Raw genomic sequence first — 19,580 nt, 5'->3', positions numbered from 1 at the left:
CCACAGACTCAAAAATTTTTAAATAAGGCAAGCGGATATTTGCTTTGTGTAGCGCATAGATGCATACAGGGTTCATAGTCACATTTTAGTTAAAAAATAAGCACCTATCAGCACTTTTCAAGAAAAAAAAATAAGCACCTGTTTAATTTCATACATACACAACTGCATAACTTTAAAATAAAAATGAGATTTAACTGTAATTCAAAATCCGAGGAATTCAGTATTTAAAGAGAGAATCAGCATTACTCAACCATGAGAAACAATTACAATTACTTTTCAATTGCAAATAACAGTTCAATTTATCGAACTAGTTTACAATGAGAGGGAGAAGATCCTATGCAAAACTAAACTATATTACAAGATTTAAAGATGAAATATCAGTTTAAGGAAAATTAATAATAATAAACTGTATTTATTATATTCATACGAAGTACTTTACAACATAAAAAAAGAAACAAGAAAAAAGATTTATGCTTATTAATTAAATTTTAATTTAATGATTTATGCTTATAATTAGTAATATTACTTTTATTTTTGATTTTTCTTTTCTTTCATATCTTAATCCAAATCTCTAAAGAGAGTTTGTTTTCACAAATAGTTTTTAACATTTCATTAGATTTATTTAAAAGATTAAAATCTTTTGTAACTTCAGCCTTTTCAGCAAGTTCATTTGCTTTATTTTCAAGCACTTTAACTTCCTTTTGTAAGAGAGTTTTCTTTCTTTTAAGAGAAATCAATTCATCTGTTGATTCTGCTGCTTTTCTTTCTTTATTTTCAATATATTTTTTTTTTTTTCTTCTGCTCTTCCAAATAGTACAGTCAAAAGTCTTTCATCCGGACGTCCATAATCCGGACCTCAAAACTACAAACTTTCTGCGCATGCGTATATGCGTTTACACATGCGCGTTTAATGTATAATGGACGGTACAAGCTAAGCTAAAATTATCTAATTATCTATTTCAATTAATGTTGCAGATTGCATTATTCCTTAATCTTCTAATTGGATCCGGCTTATTATTTTTTGCAGATTGTTAGAGCAATTTTATAAAAGTAAGCTTGAACTTTCGATTATGTCAAAAAGAATTTCCGATTCTGAAGCTGCCAAAGGATCTACAAAGCGAAAGCATGTTTCGATGTCCATCAAACAAAAAGTGGAATTGCTTCAAAAAATGGATAAAAGCAAATCCTTTGTTTCTCTAACCATTCCAAAATCTGTTTATGAATTTCATGCTGCTCTGCGGGGGGAGGGGGGGGTTGGGCGATGTCGCAGCGCACAATGAACTGGAAGTTGATCTATCAGCACTCTCCTTATCTTCAGGGCAGATGTTTTTATTTTATTCGGCTTATAATTCCTTACTAAATGTAGTATTTCATCTCAATGTAATGCATCTTTGATAGGATTTAAATCAAATTCCTCATCATTATAAATATCACTACACATCAAATAGTTTTCTGGTTATAATTTTCTAATTTTGACTATGCATAACATATGCTTTGCGCATGCACGCGTTGAAAGAAATGTTTAATAAAGTAAACAAATAAATATTAAGCCTTTTTCTTTTTGTAAATTTTGATACCCTTTAGATCAGTGTTTCTTAACTTGTAGTTCATGGACCCCTTGGGGGTCCATGGGTCATATTTCGGGCGTCCGCCGACTGCTCCTAATTTTTTAAATGTTTGAATCAATATTCAAAAAAAAACTTTTTTTGTCATGGGCAACCTCTGTAAGCCGTCTGTCTGCCATTTCCCAATAATAGAGACCTCCACAATACGAGGAAAAGAACATTTGCAAACCATATAAAATTTTAAATTGTTAGAAACGCAAAGTAGCCTTTGAATTTTACTTCACTTGGAAATAAAGTGACGTTAAAATCAGCTCCGCAAAGTTCTTGCAAATTTTTAAAACAAAATATTTGTTTTACTTTTTTCATAAGTTGTAATTAAAGTATTTTTTCAAGTGGTTTTTTTTTTTTTTTTTTTTTTTTTTGTGTGTGTGTGTGTCTTAATGTTTGTTCTTCATGTTTCATTTGATTATTTGATTGTTTTTTTTTTTTTTTTTTTTTTTGTAGCCCAAAATGTCCAAAAAAAGGAAGTATGATGAAAATTTTGTAAAATATGGCTTCTGCTGCATGAAGGAATCGGACGGTGTTGAAAAGCCACAATGCTTTCTGTGTGGAAAAGTTTTGGCAAATGCCAATATGAAACCGGCAAAATTGATAGAGCATCTCAAATCTCTTCATCCTAAAAATGCCTCTAAAGATCTAGAATTTTTTACAAAGAAGAAAGCCCAGTTTTCGAAATCTGGAACATTAACCAAACTTGGATTTGGTATTTCCCAAAAACCTTTGGTTGAGACATCTTTCAGAGTTGCATATCGTATTGCCAAAAGTAAGAAACCGCATACTATTGGAGAGACATTAATTAAGCCATGTGCGCTGGAAATGGTTGAATTAGTTTGTGGACTGGAACAGAGAAAAAGGCTATTCCATTCTCCAAGGATGTGATACATTCAAGAATAGTTGAAATTCCTTGCAATATCTTGAAACAGATCATTGATGAATTGAAAGCATCGCCATTTCCCTTTAGTATGCAACTTTATGAAACTACAGACATCTCGAATTGTAGTCAACTTCTTGTTTTTGTTCTTTACGTTTCTGCTGATACTATTAAAGAATTCTTATTTTGTCAGCCTCTTTTGAAAACTACAAAGGCAGTTGATGTTTTAGCGATTTTAAATGTTTTCTTTTTCAAACACGACTTCGACTGGAAAAAAAACTTCATTCACTTTGTACGGATGGAGCACCTGCGATGCTTGGCAATAAATCTGGTTTTGTCCGTTCGGTAAAAAAAAGGAGGCTCCTAATGTTATTGTTACACATTGTTTTTTACATAGACATGCACTGGCTAGAAAAACTCTTCCAACCAGCCTAGAAGAAATATTGTCAATGGTTATTAAAACAGTGAATTTTATTAGATGCAGAGCTCTTAATCATCGTCTTTTTAAAACACTGTGTCAAGAAATGAATGCAGAACATGAGGTACTTCTGTACCACACGGAAGTGCGCTGGCTGTCACGAGGGCATGTTTTGAAACGAATTTTCATGTTGAAGACAGAAGTATAACTTTTTTTAGAAGAAAACGATAACTCACTCTTCGAATATTTCAAGAAAAAAGATTTTATATGTAAATTGGCTTACTTGGCACACATGTTTAACCACATGAACGATATATGTCTTTCAATTCAAGGGCCTGATACAACAATTATGGATGGCACCGAGAAACTACAGGCATTTTTATTGAAAATATCCCTTTGGAAAATTAGAATTCAAAACGGGATATATGCAAACTTTCAAATGTTGGACGAAGTGCTTTTTGAAAATGGATCTTGGACAGATAATTTGTTATTGAATAACTTGAAAAATGAAATCTGTGAACACCTGGAAGTACTTCAAGTTTCATTTGAAAAATATTTCAATTCGGATGGAATAAATACAAAAGATGAGCTGTGGATTCGTAATCCTTTTCTTTGTGATATTGACTGTATCGATGACATGAACCTTGCGAAAGATGAGCTATTTGATTTGAAAATAAAGTCCTTGTTAAAAAATGGATTTTGATTCAAAACCTCTTGGAGAGTTTTGGTCTTCTTTAAAAGAAGCCTACCCATTGCTTGTAAAACGAGCTATGGCAGCCATTATTCCGTTTGCTACAGTATATCTTTGCGAAGCGGGATTTTCCACACTTGTCACAATAAAAATAAAACATCGAAATAGACTGAATGTCGAACATGATATGCGCGTTGCTTTGTCGAAAACCATCCCTCAATTCAATCTGTTAATCAAGGAAAAGCAGCAACAGCTTTCACATTAAACATTTTAATTTCTTCAAATTTTTTATACTATTGAAATAAAAATATTAAAATAATTAAATAATGAAACAGAATATATTTTGTAATAAATGACGTTTAAGCAATTTTTTTTTTTTCCACAGAGGGGTCCGTGACATATTTAAAATTTTTAAAGTGGTTCATTGTGCCAAAAATGTTAAGAAACACTGCTTTAGATCATAACTGCTCTTTATTTCATAAATTACGGTTTCATATTTTTAATTTTAGAATTTCTGCATGCCATTTTACCAGATTTAAATTGATGATCTATAATCCAGAATCGCTGAAGTCCTGACGAGTCCGGATTAAAGACTTTTGACTGTATACTGCAAATGATCTAATGAAGCTGCCGCCGTTATCTCTTACGTAATTCACACATTGTGTATCCCACCAGTATGTTTCGCATAATCACAAACTATGTGGTTTGCAATGTACGAAGTTTCCCCCAATTTTCTGTTTCTATATTTTTATTGATACTAAATCCTCGTTCAACAGAGGCTTGCCCATGGGAAAGACTAAAGATCATTTTAAATGTTTCCCACAATTTGAAGTATTTTCCATTAATGAATGTGTGCAAAAAAAGTATCGAATCTCATTTTTCTCACATCATAGGTTTTAAATTCTGTAAGGTCTGGCTGGACAACATTTTCGATGAAATTGGAATATTCCAAAAGAATGTTATTGCATTCTTCTTCTGCAATATGTCATTTTTGGGGAAAATGCATCAATATACTTTTCATTTTCTCGTATGCTTTTGTTCTGCATTGCGCCATATACGTTGGATTCATAGAAACAGCATTTCGAATCAATGAATAATTAACTGGACATTTCTCCATCAGCTTTTCAAGTAGTTGTAAAATAAAAGTTTGTGAGTCACGTTTAAGAGAAAGGTAATATTTATCCATGATTTCTTTTTTAGCGTATAGTTCTTGCAAGAGCTTATCAGCCCTAAATCCTAAACTAATTTTGCTTATTTCATTAACAATATCTTTCTCTGAAAAATCAAAGTTACACAAATATTTTAGTAATAAACTGATTTTTAACATGTACTCTTCTTTTATAACTTTGAAATGCTGCAAAAGTTGCTTTACTAATTTGTGCAAATCTAAAGCAAAAAAAAAAAAAAAAAAAAAAAAAAAAAAGGAACAAGTGGTTCATCTCTTTGGTAATGTTCCAAAAAGGGTTTGACCAATTCACCCACAAATGAAAAAAAGGAATTTTACAGGCATTAATTTGTCTTTAATTGCATCTCTTATTATTTCATATGATTTGCAAATTATTTTTGCATATTTTCCATTCTCAATTAGTTTGGCATAACCTTTTATATCTTCCCAAATTTCAAAAGCACACAAACATACTAGTACATTCTCTAACCACCGCTGGTTACAAAATTTCAATGGCAAAGTCTTATGCACACTCACTGTTAAAAAATTTTCTCGACATGCTGAAGAATCTTTGAATAGATGGTACAGTGCTCCTAAAATAGAAGGTACATCCCAGCTTGTAGTGGATGCTCCTTTACGGAAAGCATTGTTCAAAATATGCAAACCACAACTACCAATAGATATACATTCAATGCCATATTCCTTTTTCAATTCATATTGGAGGGTTTCATAAAACTTCCAATTTACGACTGGCCCCTCCATACTTATTTGTAACAGCTTCTTTATATCTAGTTTTTTAACTACATATAATAAGATAACTAGATATATAAAAATATTAGCAGCTGTTGTATGTTCCATGAAATCAGAGGTCAAAAATCGAGTTACAACTTTATTTTGGTCAGGATGCCAATATCTAACATGCAAATCTAATTGCTTTTTTTGATTTGTCGTATTCAAAGTCTCGTCAAATAACAATGTGAAGTGAGATAGCTTCTTAGATTCGTTATACATGAGCCTCTGAAAATAAGGTGTTAATCCAAAATGGCAGAGATAAGCAAGCTTTCTCTCACTACAAGAAAAGCGTCTTGCTATAAGACTGTCAGGGAACATAATTGAAAAAAAGTCTGCCCATGTCACTACTAGATCTGTAAGAGTAATGAGTTGTCACCACGTTCAAACACCACAAAATTACAGCATCCAAAACATTTTTTGAAGCTCCTACAGCATCATCTAAAGTATTTGAATTTTGTGAAGCATTTGGGGAACTGGACGGTGCAACACTAGCAGGATTTGATTTGGGAAAAAAGCTTGCTATTCCACCAGTAGCTGTATTTTTCCTTTTCATAAATTTTTTATGCTTGGCACCTAGAAATAAATAGAATTTATTGTACATTTATTTATTTTTTCACTCATATTAATATTTAAATAATTTAACTTAAATAAAAATTCTGAACATTTTCTAAATTTTCATTATAGGATAGTTTTCTCTTAACAGATATTGGAAAGTAATTTAAGTAAAAAAAAAAATAAATAAAAGGAATATTTCTGAAATTGCCTCATTTAGTCATCCTTTATACAGACAAAGCTTAATTAACCAGCATGCTCGAAAACTGCCGATTGCCGAATATCCAAAAATTCCGGATTGTCGAGCGTAACTGGAAAAAGATGGATTAGATTGTAGTCATTTTTTAGATTTTTCAGCTGAATTCTTTGGACATTTCGACATATGCATTAAATATCATTTTTAAGAATATTTCCGTATCTTTCGGCACATCGCAATATTTAGAATGGAAAACATCTTTAACATACAGTAGATAACAAATGTTGCTCTTGATTTAAAAAAAAAAAAAAAAAAAAAACTAGATCTGTAGCCTAATTATTACTGTAAACATACAGATTGTAAAAATATATTTATAAACAAAAAAATAGCATAACGAAACTGAATATTCTGCTTTGCAAACTATGTTAAGTGCTCATAAACAAATCCAAGATTGAATATCAAAACTAATTATCTTTGCAAAATATAGCAAATGTTATCACACAATATGCACACCTCAATTCTTCCGCAGGTGTTATTATGCAAATGGAATCAACAGCAGCTAGTATTTGGAGAATAAAAATCTAAATAAAGGAAAAGAATGAGATTTAGAAATCTGTAGTGTTTTACATTGTAATTTTGAAGAGACTGCGTTAAATTTCTGGAATATAATCACACTTCGCTTGGTTTGGTAGACCGCAGAACTTTTAGTAAATAAAGTAAATAATAATACAAAAATAAGTGCTTTAGAGAAACTTCCATATTGGAAAGTGACAAAATAATAATAAATAAATAAAATAACCAGTCCATTGCTGCGAACTGAACAGTTTGAATATCCGAGATTTTTCGCAGAAAGGGGAGGAGGATCCAGAACCTTATGACCCCTCTCTTCCGTATTTTAGAATGCATTGGCAAAAAAATTGAAAATGTAAGCCCAAAATTGAAGATACGCATGAAATGCAGAAATAATAGGAAGAGGGAGGAATATAGTAAATGAATAGTATGACAAAAGCTTTTCAAAAGCAGAAAATGAAAATTAAAAAAAAATAAATTAGTAAATAAATCAGCGGTCCATGGGAGATTTAAATTTTTTATTTTCACACAAGAATTAATAATAATTAAATAGAAAAACCATTTACTTACGATTCATGTGACACTTCAAAGCAGACTCGCCCATACTTGCTATGTTGATTTCAGTTTTACACCAGGAAAAACACATGGCCTCGTGATTATTTTCGCTTTTTTTAAGCCATTCAGAATATTTATCCTTTGAAAGCCAATCTGTGTTAAAAACACACTTACCCATTTTAGCATTTACTGCAAATGCATTATAGATATTCATACATATTCGATAACGATCGTAATAAACAGTGGCATAGCTAGGTTTCCAGCGCTACAACTGAAGAATTTGCGCCCCTTTCTGTGTGCCATGAATAGAAAACATTTCATTAAAAAATTTCATAGCATCAATTTGGCGCCGCCTGGGTGCTGCGCCCGGGGACAGATATCCCCCCCTTGCCCCAACCTAGATACGCTACTGGTAATAAACGTGAATATGAACTGACTATGTGGGATTCGGAACGTCTATATTCTGTGGGTGGGAAGAAGAGTATGCGAAATATACCGGAATTTTTTACCCCTTTCACAAGTCTTTGATCAATAGAACGACGTTCACCTGTCTCTACTCGCACGAATCAAAGGTTACGTTAATGGAGAGAAAGCTATTTTCGGAAGTATGATTCACAATCTGACCCTCCAGATAAGAAAAAGAAAGTTGTTTATTTAGTTGCGGCTTTGATGCAGGAAAAAATAAGCATTAAAAACAAAAAATAAGTACTTTAGAGAAAAAATAAGCACCTATAAGGGCTTTTATAATTTATTTTCAAATATAAGGACTTATAAGCACTTATAAGGACCGCTACGAACCCTGTGAATAAGATGAATTTCCCTTTTTGTGTTATTTTGTTTGATTTAAAATGTAGTTTATTGAGATTATGTATTTTGTTTCACTCTACTGTAGAACTGGGTGCTCCTTTGACTTTTTAAGTGAAAATAGATCGATGTGTACATGGACAAAGTCAATAGAATGCGCAATGCCAAGTCTGTGCAATTCTCTGATTTTTTTTAACTGAAAGTAGGCCGATGTGCACATGGATACCGATTTTTGGCACAAAAATCACCACTACACAAAACCAAAATAACAAGTCAAAGAATTGCACAAGCTTCGTATCCATGTATCACCAAAAATCGCCAATTTTCACGAAGGGACACCTATAAATATATTTTTACCCAAATTCTTTACATACAAATCAAAGTGAATCTAAAAATACTTTTGTTGTGGTATTTAAATATACAATCGGAATTTTTCTATCACATAACGATTTTTTCTGATAGATAGTTAAATTTTATACTAAGCATCTGGCTCACCTTTTCAAAAATATAAAAAAAAAAGAGTTTGCATGAATTAGAGCAAAGAACCTGTTAGCTGATTGTTGCATATTACCAATCGCAGCTTATCAAAATTTGTGCAACTTAAAAAAACTAAATTATCACCAAAATATTTTAAAATTAAAATAATGTTTTTTGGAAAATATAAATGAACAACAGATGATTAAAAATTTTGATTATTATTTTATTACTACACTTCAAGATACTACAGTCAAAAGTCGTTAATCCGGACTCGTCGGGACTTCGGCGATTCCGGATTATAGATCATCAGTTTAAATCTGGTACGATGGCATGCAGAAATTATAAAATTAAAAATATGAAACCGTAATTTATGAAATAAAGAACCATTATGATCTAAATGGTATCAAAATTTACAAAAAAAAAAAAAAAGTTTAATATTTATTTGTTTACTTTATTAAACATTTCTTTCAATGTAAGTTGTTTCATTTTATGTGATAATACTTTCTCTTTAATGCTATAAACAGACATAATTTCTTGTTCAGTTACAAAGTTCCGTTTTCAATAACCTTTGTGTCACTTTCTTCACTATTGGAAGCGAATTATAATGACGAGGAACTTGATTTAAATCATATCAAAGACGGAGTACATCGAGATGAAATACTACATTTAGTACGGAATTATAAGCTAAATAAAATAAAAACATCTGCCCTGAAGATAAGGATAGTGCTGACAGATCAACTTCCAATTCATTGCACGCCACAGCGTCCCCCCCCCACTGCAGAGCAGCGTGAAATTCATAAACAGATTTTGGAATGGTTAGAGAAACAAAGGATATGCCTTTATCCATTTTTTGCAGCAATTCCGCTTTTTGTTTGATGGACATCAAAACATGCTTTCGCTTTGTAGATCCTTTGGGAGCTCCAGCATCGGAAATTCTATTTGACATAATCGAAAGTTCAAGCTTACTTTTATAAAATTGCTCTAACAGTCTGCAAAATATAATAAACCGGATCCAATTCGAAGATTAAGGAACAACGCAATCTGCAACATTAACTGAAATAGATAATTAGATAATTTTAGCTTATACTGTCCGTTATACATTAAACTCAGTCCTAATTAACGACTTTTGACTGTACAGGATTCAAGATGATGGCAAACACTGCCCACTGATTTTAATTCTGCCACTAAGCAGAGTACCACAATCTTTCAACATTCTGTATATCAGCAGCTGTTGTTGGAACAGCAAAATGAAATTTATGGTTCATAGTGACTGTAAACTGCTTTCTCCAGTTCCTCTATTTTGCATGTCCACTAACAGTCAGAACAGATTATGAATCTCTCTTATATGTGGTCCATGGTTTTTGCCATGCTTGTGGTTGCCTCTCTGTTTGGAACCTAAATGAGAAAGCATCTACCATTTTTCTGGCATAAGCCATACAATATATGCTGCCACCGTTTTTTCACATTTCACAAAGACAGAACTGTTTCACACATTACTTAATCGACAAACTTGGTTCACTTGAAATCCAAAGGAAACAATCATATTTAATTAACTATAAAACTTTTCTTAATGGATTACTTTCAAGTCTTTTTTACATAGATCTATGAGCTCTTCATAAAGATGGTCATTTACTTTTGTTGTTATAAAATTACAGCTTTTTCAGTGGCATGGCTAGAAGAGGTAGAGTTAACAATATAATGTTCCATGTGAAGCATAATTTTATATGGGTTAGTCACATGAATCATTGCAACAGGAAGGAGGATTAGCATTTATTGGACTGAAATATAGTTCACGATGGTTTCTACCTAAAGGAAAGGATACCGTTTTTGGAGGACTAATGTTCTTAGGGTTTGTACACATTTCTGCACATGGAAATTAAGCACTTTTAAGGACCATTAATGAAGAAAATTAAGGACCTATGAGCAAATGGGAACTGAATAAATTCAATTAAAAATATTATCTATGCCTGAAATTCACTTTTGTAATACCATCCTAAAAATAAAATAGATCCACAAGTAGTACGCATTATTGCTAAACATGAATTAATTAACATAATTATTAATAAGTTAGATAATAAAATAAACTTTATGCAATTTATCAAGTAGCATTAAATATTTTAAACTTATAATAGTTGAACATATTTGAAAGAAGATAAGTGACATTTACGTTTTACTAGCTTTATCTTGATTTTTTTGTGTCTCATTTTGTCACATACTTGGTCAGTCTAGAGGTTTAGTAAATAGCATGTAGATTTTATGTCAAGCGGCATAGGTTAAAATGAGAAGTAAGATCTTGCGAGTATCTTGCGTGTATATCTTGCGAGTTATGGGGTTGCAATGAGACAGGCCGTTGACGCTTTTGGAAGAAAGATATAGGTACGGCGACCTGTTTCACTTGTGTTCCATTCATGTTGCCATTCTCTGAGGACTGCTTGATGCAATATTGGTTTTAAATGAGATGGCGGAACTGGGATGTTCTCTCAATGGGCGTCGGGTGCGTTGGCAGCTTCCTTTGCCAGGGCGTCTGCAGCCACATTGCCCTCTGTGCCCTCGTGCACCTTGACTGCGGTTAGTTGAATGCTGCTATATCTGCTGTGGTAAAGTTGACTCTGCATGCCTGTAATTACTGGTGATGAGTAGGGGTGATTCAGGATGACATGGAGAGATGATTGGCTGTTGGAGCAGATGCAAATGGGATGCTGTGTGATTCTTGTAGTTTGTAGATTTTATGTCAAGCGTCATAGGTTAAAATGAGAAGTAAGCATAATTAGAACGATTCATAACAAAAGACTGAATGTTGTCACTGCTACTGCTTGTCTAGAGAGAGACCTGCTGATTAGAACAAAACCTGAAAAGCCTGATGTGGGCACAGTTGGCAAGTTTTGAAAGTTAGTTGGGCTTTGTTTGATGTAGTTAGTGTCGTAGCTTCGTATAGAGTTCCAGGGGTTGTAACCCAGTTAATATACTTTAAGGTTTCAATACGCCACTAAAGCACTAGAGGTGATGAGTTGTTTTGTATTATTTTAAGTCTAACTAGATGCAAAGAAAAAGTTGTACTTGAATTTTTTTTGTTTTATCTTGTGACCATGGTGAGGATTAATGAAAGGCAATAAATAACTCGCTTTAATATGCAGAGATAATTTTTAAGGGTACGCAATTAGTTATAAATAATTAAATTAGTTTATTAGATAACCTTAGTCATTATGGATTTACATGGCCACTACTAAATTTTATTTTTTAACAATATTTGTTAGAAAAGCCCTATTAAAATCAAAATTTAATCAAATTTCACAGTTTAAAATACATGTAATTTATGACATTGATTCTTAAACGATATTAGGATAATTACACTTTAAAAACTACAAAACATTTACGTTTTGTAACAAGAAAACTCAACAGAATATTTATTCATCATTTTAATTTGAAGCCTTCCCAAACATTTTGGCTAGTTTATATCGATTTCCTTCTCTTTAAGAATCTTTTCTAACAATTAGAGACTTATCTCAATATGCAAACCCGTTCTCTCGCTAGTTTCTGCGTGCTTTATCTCCTAACTTGTCAACCTCTCCACAATGTACCTATCAGGGTTTACTTGTTTTGGTAAAAGTTAAATAGTCCAAAACCCCCGACAGACATGAAGCAAATTATCACTATGTCTGAAAGTAACTACAACATCAGACAAAGGCTTAAATAAACCTCTTTTTTAAAAGAACTTAGAACATAAAGGCATGTTCTAATGCTAACAAAATCAACTACAGCTCACAGTGACGTAATTAAACAAGAACAGTCAAATTCAAACTAAAAAATGTGGACTAGTGGCCAAAGATTATACAATTTAATTTTAATCTAATCTGGCTCTAACTCTATCATATAAAGAAATAGAAAGGGGACATTATAGTAAAGGCTGAAATCATAAACCTTTAGGTAATTTACATAATAATAACTGCACATATTTTTTAAGAAAAATTTTCTTTATGTATTCATTTATTTCTACAACATGTTTCCTTTTCATTTTAGGATTTTTGGATTTAATTAAGGATTTGTGTTATTCTAAAAAACATTAAATGCATTTAGAATGTACAAAAAAAAAGTGGCTAATTTTATTTCTTTAGTAATATGAACATTCTGAAGAAATATGAAATATATAAAGGCCAGTTACAGAGCTGGTGTCTCAGAATTTTTAGAATTTAGTGACACATCGAACAGCAACATTTAGAAATCGCAAAACTTTTAGAATTTAGAGCAGGCACTGGAAACAGAATTTAGAAAGGCACTAGGCAGCAGAATTTAGGATACACAGAGATTCCATCAGGTGGGAAAATGCCTAGTGCCAGCTCTTTGTATGATGCATTAAGACATATTAGATGAATCTTTTCAATTTCTTTATTCATAAAAAAACCCCTTTCTATAATGCCTTGCCCATGTGATAAGATTAGAAGTATTTTTGATGTTTTCCATATTTGTGCCAAGTGAAAAGTAGAGAAAATAAAGGAAAGATAAACATGTTAAGAAAAAGATTCTAATATCAGGAGTAAAACATTCAAATATTATGTTTTCATTCTTCCAGACGTTCTCCAAAAAGTAAGAAATTTATCACTAACTTTCTGTTAAATACATCGATTACGTGTTGATACCATGGAGACATTCTTTCTTTTGTCACATATTTCTCGAATCTTCTAGAATTGTGGGTCTATAAATCTTGCCTTCAAATCCTTCTAAACTTTCACAGCTGCAATGTCTAAAATACTAAAGAAAAATTATCCCTACCAATTCTGTAAAAGCAAAAAGCCAGAAATATCTTGGGGGGGGGGGAAGGAGGGAAAAACTGTAAAATTAATTTTATAGATAAAACTGATGCATATTCTGAAAATTTTGAATATTCTAAGACAATTAAATGATAAAAATGCTTACTATGAAAAAATTAAAAAGAAGACATTTTTAATTAATTGCATAGCTAATTTTGCTTTCGCTAAGTGCTGTTTGCTGTAAATCATGCTTTATAGCATTGTACCTTGTTTATTTTTCAGATTCAAAATATTGTATAATAAGTTGCCAAAATGAAACTTTATAACATGACAGCGAAAAATGAATTTTGTTTTATTTTAATGTTGTTTTTTTAAATATAATTTCAATACATTACCATTATTTTAATGAAATTTATCAATGTTACAATGTTTTAGCAAAAAAAATCGTCGAAAAATTCTGAGATCTCGGAATTAAAAATTTTCTATAGAAACTGATCTTAAAATCGCCAAAATGTTGATAAGTCGCCAAATTTAGAACCATTTAATAAAAGAATTCACATTCCCAAAAGCGAAAAATTGTTTAAGAGCTCTTTATTAGAAAAAATGAGTTTCAAAATGCTTATGTTTCAGTCATAAAAACGGAGAGAAATTTCTGATGATTAAAATTAAGGACCTTCTGCGAATTTTGGCCAAAATTAAGGACTTTTAAGGACCAAAATTCGATTCCAAAAAATCTAAGGACTTTTAATGACTCTTAAGGACCGTACGAACCCTGTGTTCTCCATGAAGTGATAAGAAATCAAGAACTTATGAGAACTTATCTTATATTCACGTTATGAGAAGGATACTGGCTTGTATGGAAGTAAAAAATATGTAAATACAGTCAAAAGTCTTTAATCCGGACTCGTCGGGACTTCGGCGACTCCGGATTATCAATTTTTCCGGAATATAGATTATCAGTTTAAATCTGGTAGGATGGCATGCAGAAATTATAAAATTAAAAATATGAAACCGTAATTTATGAAATAAAGAACAATTATGATCTAAAGGGTATCAAAATTTACAAAAAAAAAAAAAAACTTAATATTATCCTGGACGAGTATTCAAAGAAATAAGGATGAAATTTCAAGAGCTTTACATCCGAGTTATGATTTCCTCACTCCATCAAAACGTTTGAATGAAAAATACATGTCAGTTAAGCTATGATCACAATGAAAAAAAAAGAAAAAGAAAATTCCTCACCCAAAGGAAGAATATTTGAGTTTTATTTCTCGTAATAATTGAGAAGACAAAATAGTCTGGCAGAAGAACTATCATTTAGAACTCGGTAAAAGTATAGTTTAGGGCACCCCTTGGCGATTTTTGGCAGTACATGGATACTGATTTTGTGCAATTCTTTGACTCGTTATTTTGGCTTGTGAAGCCAAAACAACAAGTTCAAACAATTGCACAAACTCGTATCCATGTACACATCGACTTATTTTCACTTAAAAAAAACCCGAATTGCACAAAAATAGCATTGCGCACTCCTTTGACTTTACCCATGTATACATCGACCTATTTTCACTTAAAAATCAATCCTCGAATCGCACAAAAATGGCATTGCGCACTCTTTTAACTTTATCCATGTACACCTCGACCTATTTTCACTTTAAAAAAAATCCCATAATTGCACAAACTTGCATTGCGCACTCCCTTTACTTCGTCCATGTACACATCGATATATTTTCACTTAAAAACTCAAAGGAGCATCAAAGTCTACAATATATAGTCTACAATATATAGGCAAACAAAAATGCATAATCTCAATAAAATACATTTTAAACCAAACAATAAAATAACAAAAAAAGGAAAAACATGTTATACATTTAAGCACTACCAAAAGCAAATATTCACTTACCACGATTTTCGAGTTCGCTTCGTACACCAGAGCCACGTAAAAATCAAAATATCAATCATACTCAAATGACTTTTTTCAAACCAGGTACTCTTTCTGATCGAACGCTTCACATAGTGACCATCTGAACCTTTCTTCCTACAAATCCATTCAAATCCATCTAATCGGTTTTAACACGCACCACAAAAATGCTTACAAAACATCCCATGATTCAAAAGTTCCCAGAATCATGCACCCGATTACGTCACAATAGGGTTTCCATAACATTCAACTAGTCAGGCATAAATGAAATAACAACTTGGCGATAAATCAAACAGCAACTTCGCCATAATACAAGGGGTACCTTAAAGTCTACTCTACCCTAGAACTCTAGCAGCTTATTAAAAATAGTCTCTATAACACAGTTCCAAATACTGTACTACTGCAAATTTTTCTTATACAATATAAAGTCTAAAAGCCGGACATTCACTATCTGGAATGTTCTAAATTTTGAATCTCCGGAGAAACAGTAAAAAAATTTTTAAGATTTTTTTTTTTTTTCCTTGCCAAATTTAGGAATGGAGAATATAATCATGAAGAAAAAGTAGATACATCATAACAGAAATTTTTTCTCCAAACTAACAGAGATTTCTGCATGTTCTTTTGAAATACCTGCTAATTAGGGATCATATCTTGGCTAAATGACAATGCATTGACATCATATTGATGCTGGCCATGATCACACTTTCTGCTCTAGAGCTTTGTAAAGAGGGAGACGGCATTTTTCTGTCTAGTTTCAACAATAAGTGAAACCCCAAGACGTACAATTTCAGAGTGGGATCTTGCTCATACTTGTTTTCTTTCATTGGTATAACAGTAAGGGAAGAAAAAATTACATTTTGAGGAGCTCAAAGCAGTTGACATCTGCTCAATACATTTGCAAAACTTGAACAATGGAACCTTGTAATGAAACAAGAATTTATGTCTGTCTATAAAATTATGGAAGTACTTCTGCAAAGAACCCGGTAAATGTAAACATCGCCAACTTTGGCGATAATAGTTCAAACCTGGTAACTTATCGGATTAATCCTATTCTCTTGTTCGAAGTTTTCAACCATTCCTCTTGCGTTCATTTTGTTGAATTATAACTGTCGTTGTTCACATTTGCAGATTTATATTATTCTTCTCTTATTATTATTTTTTCTGAATTTTTTAACAACAAATAGATAGAAATATTTTCGTAGATAGACGCCGGTTCTCGGTTCTGGATGAAAGGAGGGGTGAATGCTAATTTGTAACACGGCTGTTCACGTTGAGTTCTTTATTAACAGCTCTAAGAACCATGAGGTTTCTAACCTCTAAAATAATTTGTTTTCGTAGACCTCAAAAATGTGCATGTGCATTTTAAATAATTAAAAAATGCTTTTATTTTTATTATTGGCTATTGTCATCTAAAATTATGAGAATAAATCAATTTTCATGGAGTAAAATTTTAACAAGATAATATATTGTTAATGCTTTTCTAACAATAACCTTTCAGAGGATGGCACGTGTGACATAAATAGATGATTAAATTGAAATAAAAAATATTATTGATTATCTAAGATGACAGAATAATTTGATGCATCACCATGGTCATCAAAATTAGCAAACCACTTCAGGTGTAAGGAAGATATTGTTTTCTGTGTTAACTGAAATTTAAGAAAAAATTTTTTCATATATCACGTTTAGCCGGTTAATTTCAGTATATTAATACTAATTTTTTTAATGAATTTTTATTTCCGTTATAAATGCTTATATATTATCTTATGCTTAATAATATATTCTTTTCTGTGCTAACTTGAATTTAATACAAATTTTTTTCGTATATCACGTTTAACCAGTTAGTTTTACATCTACATGCTTATCAACTGTGAATTTTTACTACCATATGCTTAATACAGTCAAAAGTCGTTAATCCGGACGCCCATAATCTGGACCTCAAAACTACAAACTTTCTGCGCATGTGTCAACGGATGCGCGTAATACCTTTACGCATGCGCTTAATACGTTTACGCATGCACGTTTAATGTATAACAAACGATATAAGCTAAGCTAAAATTATCTAATTATCTATTTCAATTAATGTTGCAGATTGCATTATTCCTTAATCTTCTAATTGGATCCGGCTTATTATTTTTTGCAGATTGTTAGAGCAATTTTATAAAAGTAAGCTTGAACTTTCGATTATGTCAAAAAGAATTTCCGATTCTGAAGCTGCCAAAGGATCTACAAAGCGAAAGCATGTTTCGATGTCCATCAAACAAAAAGTGGAATTGCTTCAAAAAATGGATAAAAGCAAATCCTTTGTTTCTCTAACCATTCCAAAATCTGTTTATGAATTTCATGCTGCTCTGCGGGGGGGGGGCGATGTCGCAGCGCACAATGAACTGGAAGTTGATCTATCAGCACTCTCCTTATCTTCAGGGCAGATGCTTTTATTTTATTCGGCTTATAATTCCTTACTAAATGTAGTATTTCATCTCAATGTAATGCATCTTTGATAGGATTTAAATCAAATTCCTCATCATTATAAATATCACTACACATCAAATAGTTTTCTGGTTATAATTTTCTAATTTTGACTATGCATAACATATGCTTTGCGCATGCACGCGTTGAAAGAAATGTTTAATAAAGTAAACAAATAAATATTAAGCCTTTTTCTTTTTGTAAATTTTGATACCCTTTAGATCAGTGTTTCTTAACTTGTAGTTCATGGACCCCTTGGGGGTCCATGGGTCATATTTCGGGCGTCCGCCGACTGCTCCTAATTTTTTAAATGTTTGAATCAATATTCAAAAAAAAACTTTTTTTGTCATGGGCAACCTCTGTAAGCCGTCTGTCTGCCATTTCCCAATAATAGAGACCTCCACAATACGAGGAAAAGAACATTTGCAAACCATATAAAATTTTAAATTGTTAGAAACGCAAAGTAGCCTTTGAATTTTACTTCACTTGGAAATAAAGTGACGTTAAAATCAGCTCCGCAAAGTTCTTGCAAATTTTTAAAACAAAATATTTGTTTTACTTTTTTCATAAGTTGTAATTAAAGTATTTTTTCAAGTGGTTTTTTTTTTTTTTTTTTTTTTTTTTTTTTTGTGTGTGTGTGTGTGTGTGTGTCTTAATGTTTGTTCTTCATGTTTCATTTGATTATTTGATTGTTTTTTTTTTTTTTTTTTTTTTTTAGCCCAAAATGTCCAAAAAAAGGAAGTATGATGAAAATTTTGTAAAATATGGCTTCTGCTGCATGAAGGAATCGGACGGTGTTGAAAAGCCACAATGCTTTCTGTGTGGAAAAGTTTTGGCAAATGCCAATATGAAACCGGCAAAATTGATAGAGCATCTCAAATCTCTTCATCCTAAAAATGCCTCTAAAGATCTAGAATTTTTTACAAAGAAGAAAGCCCAGTTTTCGAAATCTGGAACATTAACCAAACTTGGATTTGGTATTTCCCAAAAACCTTTGGTTGAGACATCTTTCAGAGTTGCATATCGTATTGCCAAAAGTAAGAAACCGCATACTATTGGAGAGACATTAATTAAGCCATGTGCGCTGGAAATGGTTGAATTAGTTTGTGGACTGGAACAGAGAAAAAGGCTATTCCATTCTCCAAGGATGTGATACATTCAAGAATAGTTGAAATTCCTTGCAATATCTTGAAACAGATCATTGATGAATTGAAAGCATCGCCATTTCCCTTTAGTATGCAACTTTATGAAACTACAGACATCTCGAATTGTAGTCAACTTCTTGTTTTTGTTCTTTACGTTTCTGCTGATACTATTAAAGAATTCTTATTTTGTCAGCCTCTTTTGAAAACTACAAAGGCAGTTGATGTTTTAGCGATTTTAAATGTTTTCTTTTTCAAACACGACTTCGACTGGAAAAAAAACTTCATTCACTTTGTACGGATGGAGCACCTGCGATGCTTGGCAATAAATCTGGTTTTGTCCGTTCGGTAAAAAAAAGGAGGCTCCTAATGTTATTGTTACACATTGTTTTTTACATAGACATGCACTGGCTAGAAAAACTCTTCCAACCAGCCTAGAAGAAATATTGTCAATGGTTATTAAAACAGTGAATTTTATTAGATGCAGAGCTCTTAATCATCGTCTTTTTAAAACACTGTGTCAAGAAATGAATGCAGAACATGAGGTACTTCTGTACCACACGGAAGTGCGCTGGCTGTCACGAGGGCAT

The 19,580-nt window shown here is 32.1% G+C and overlaps 1 protein-coding gene across 6 annotated transcripts in view; it reads right to left on the bottom strand.

Moving 5' to 3' along the window:
- Positions 1–19,580, bottom strand: part of LOC118197866 (uncharacterized) — a 94,222-nt gene that overhangs the window by 55,836 nt on the left and 18,806 nt on the right. For 3 of the 6 annotated variants that reach the window (XM_085806938.1, XM_035369425.2, XM_085806939.1), the window contains exon 1: positions 5,308–6,130. The exons of 1 other annotated variant lie outside the window; for it this stretch is intronic. In XM_085806938.1, coding sequence (XP_085663064.1) covers positions 5,308–5,880 — 573 coding nt within the window. In that variant the 5' untranslated portion in view covers positions 5,881–6,130. Of the gene's footprint in view, positions 1–5,307; positions 6,136–19,580 lie in introns of those variants that run through there. 2 more of the 6 variants (XM_085806941.1, XM_085806940.1) reach the window with 2 other exon arrangements.

This window comes from Stegodyphus dumicola, chromosome X1 (genome assembly GCF_044657685.1).
Source record: "Stegodyphus dumicola isolate Sdum_Otavi_A_Nest chromosome X1, ASM4465768v1".
NCBI lineage: Eukaryota > Metazoa > Arthropoda > Arachnida > Araneae > Eresidae > Stegodyphus > Stegodyphus dumicola.
This window is presented reverse-complemented; position numbering and strand designations above follow the sequence as displayed.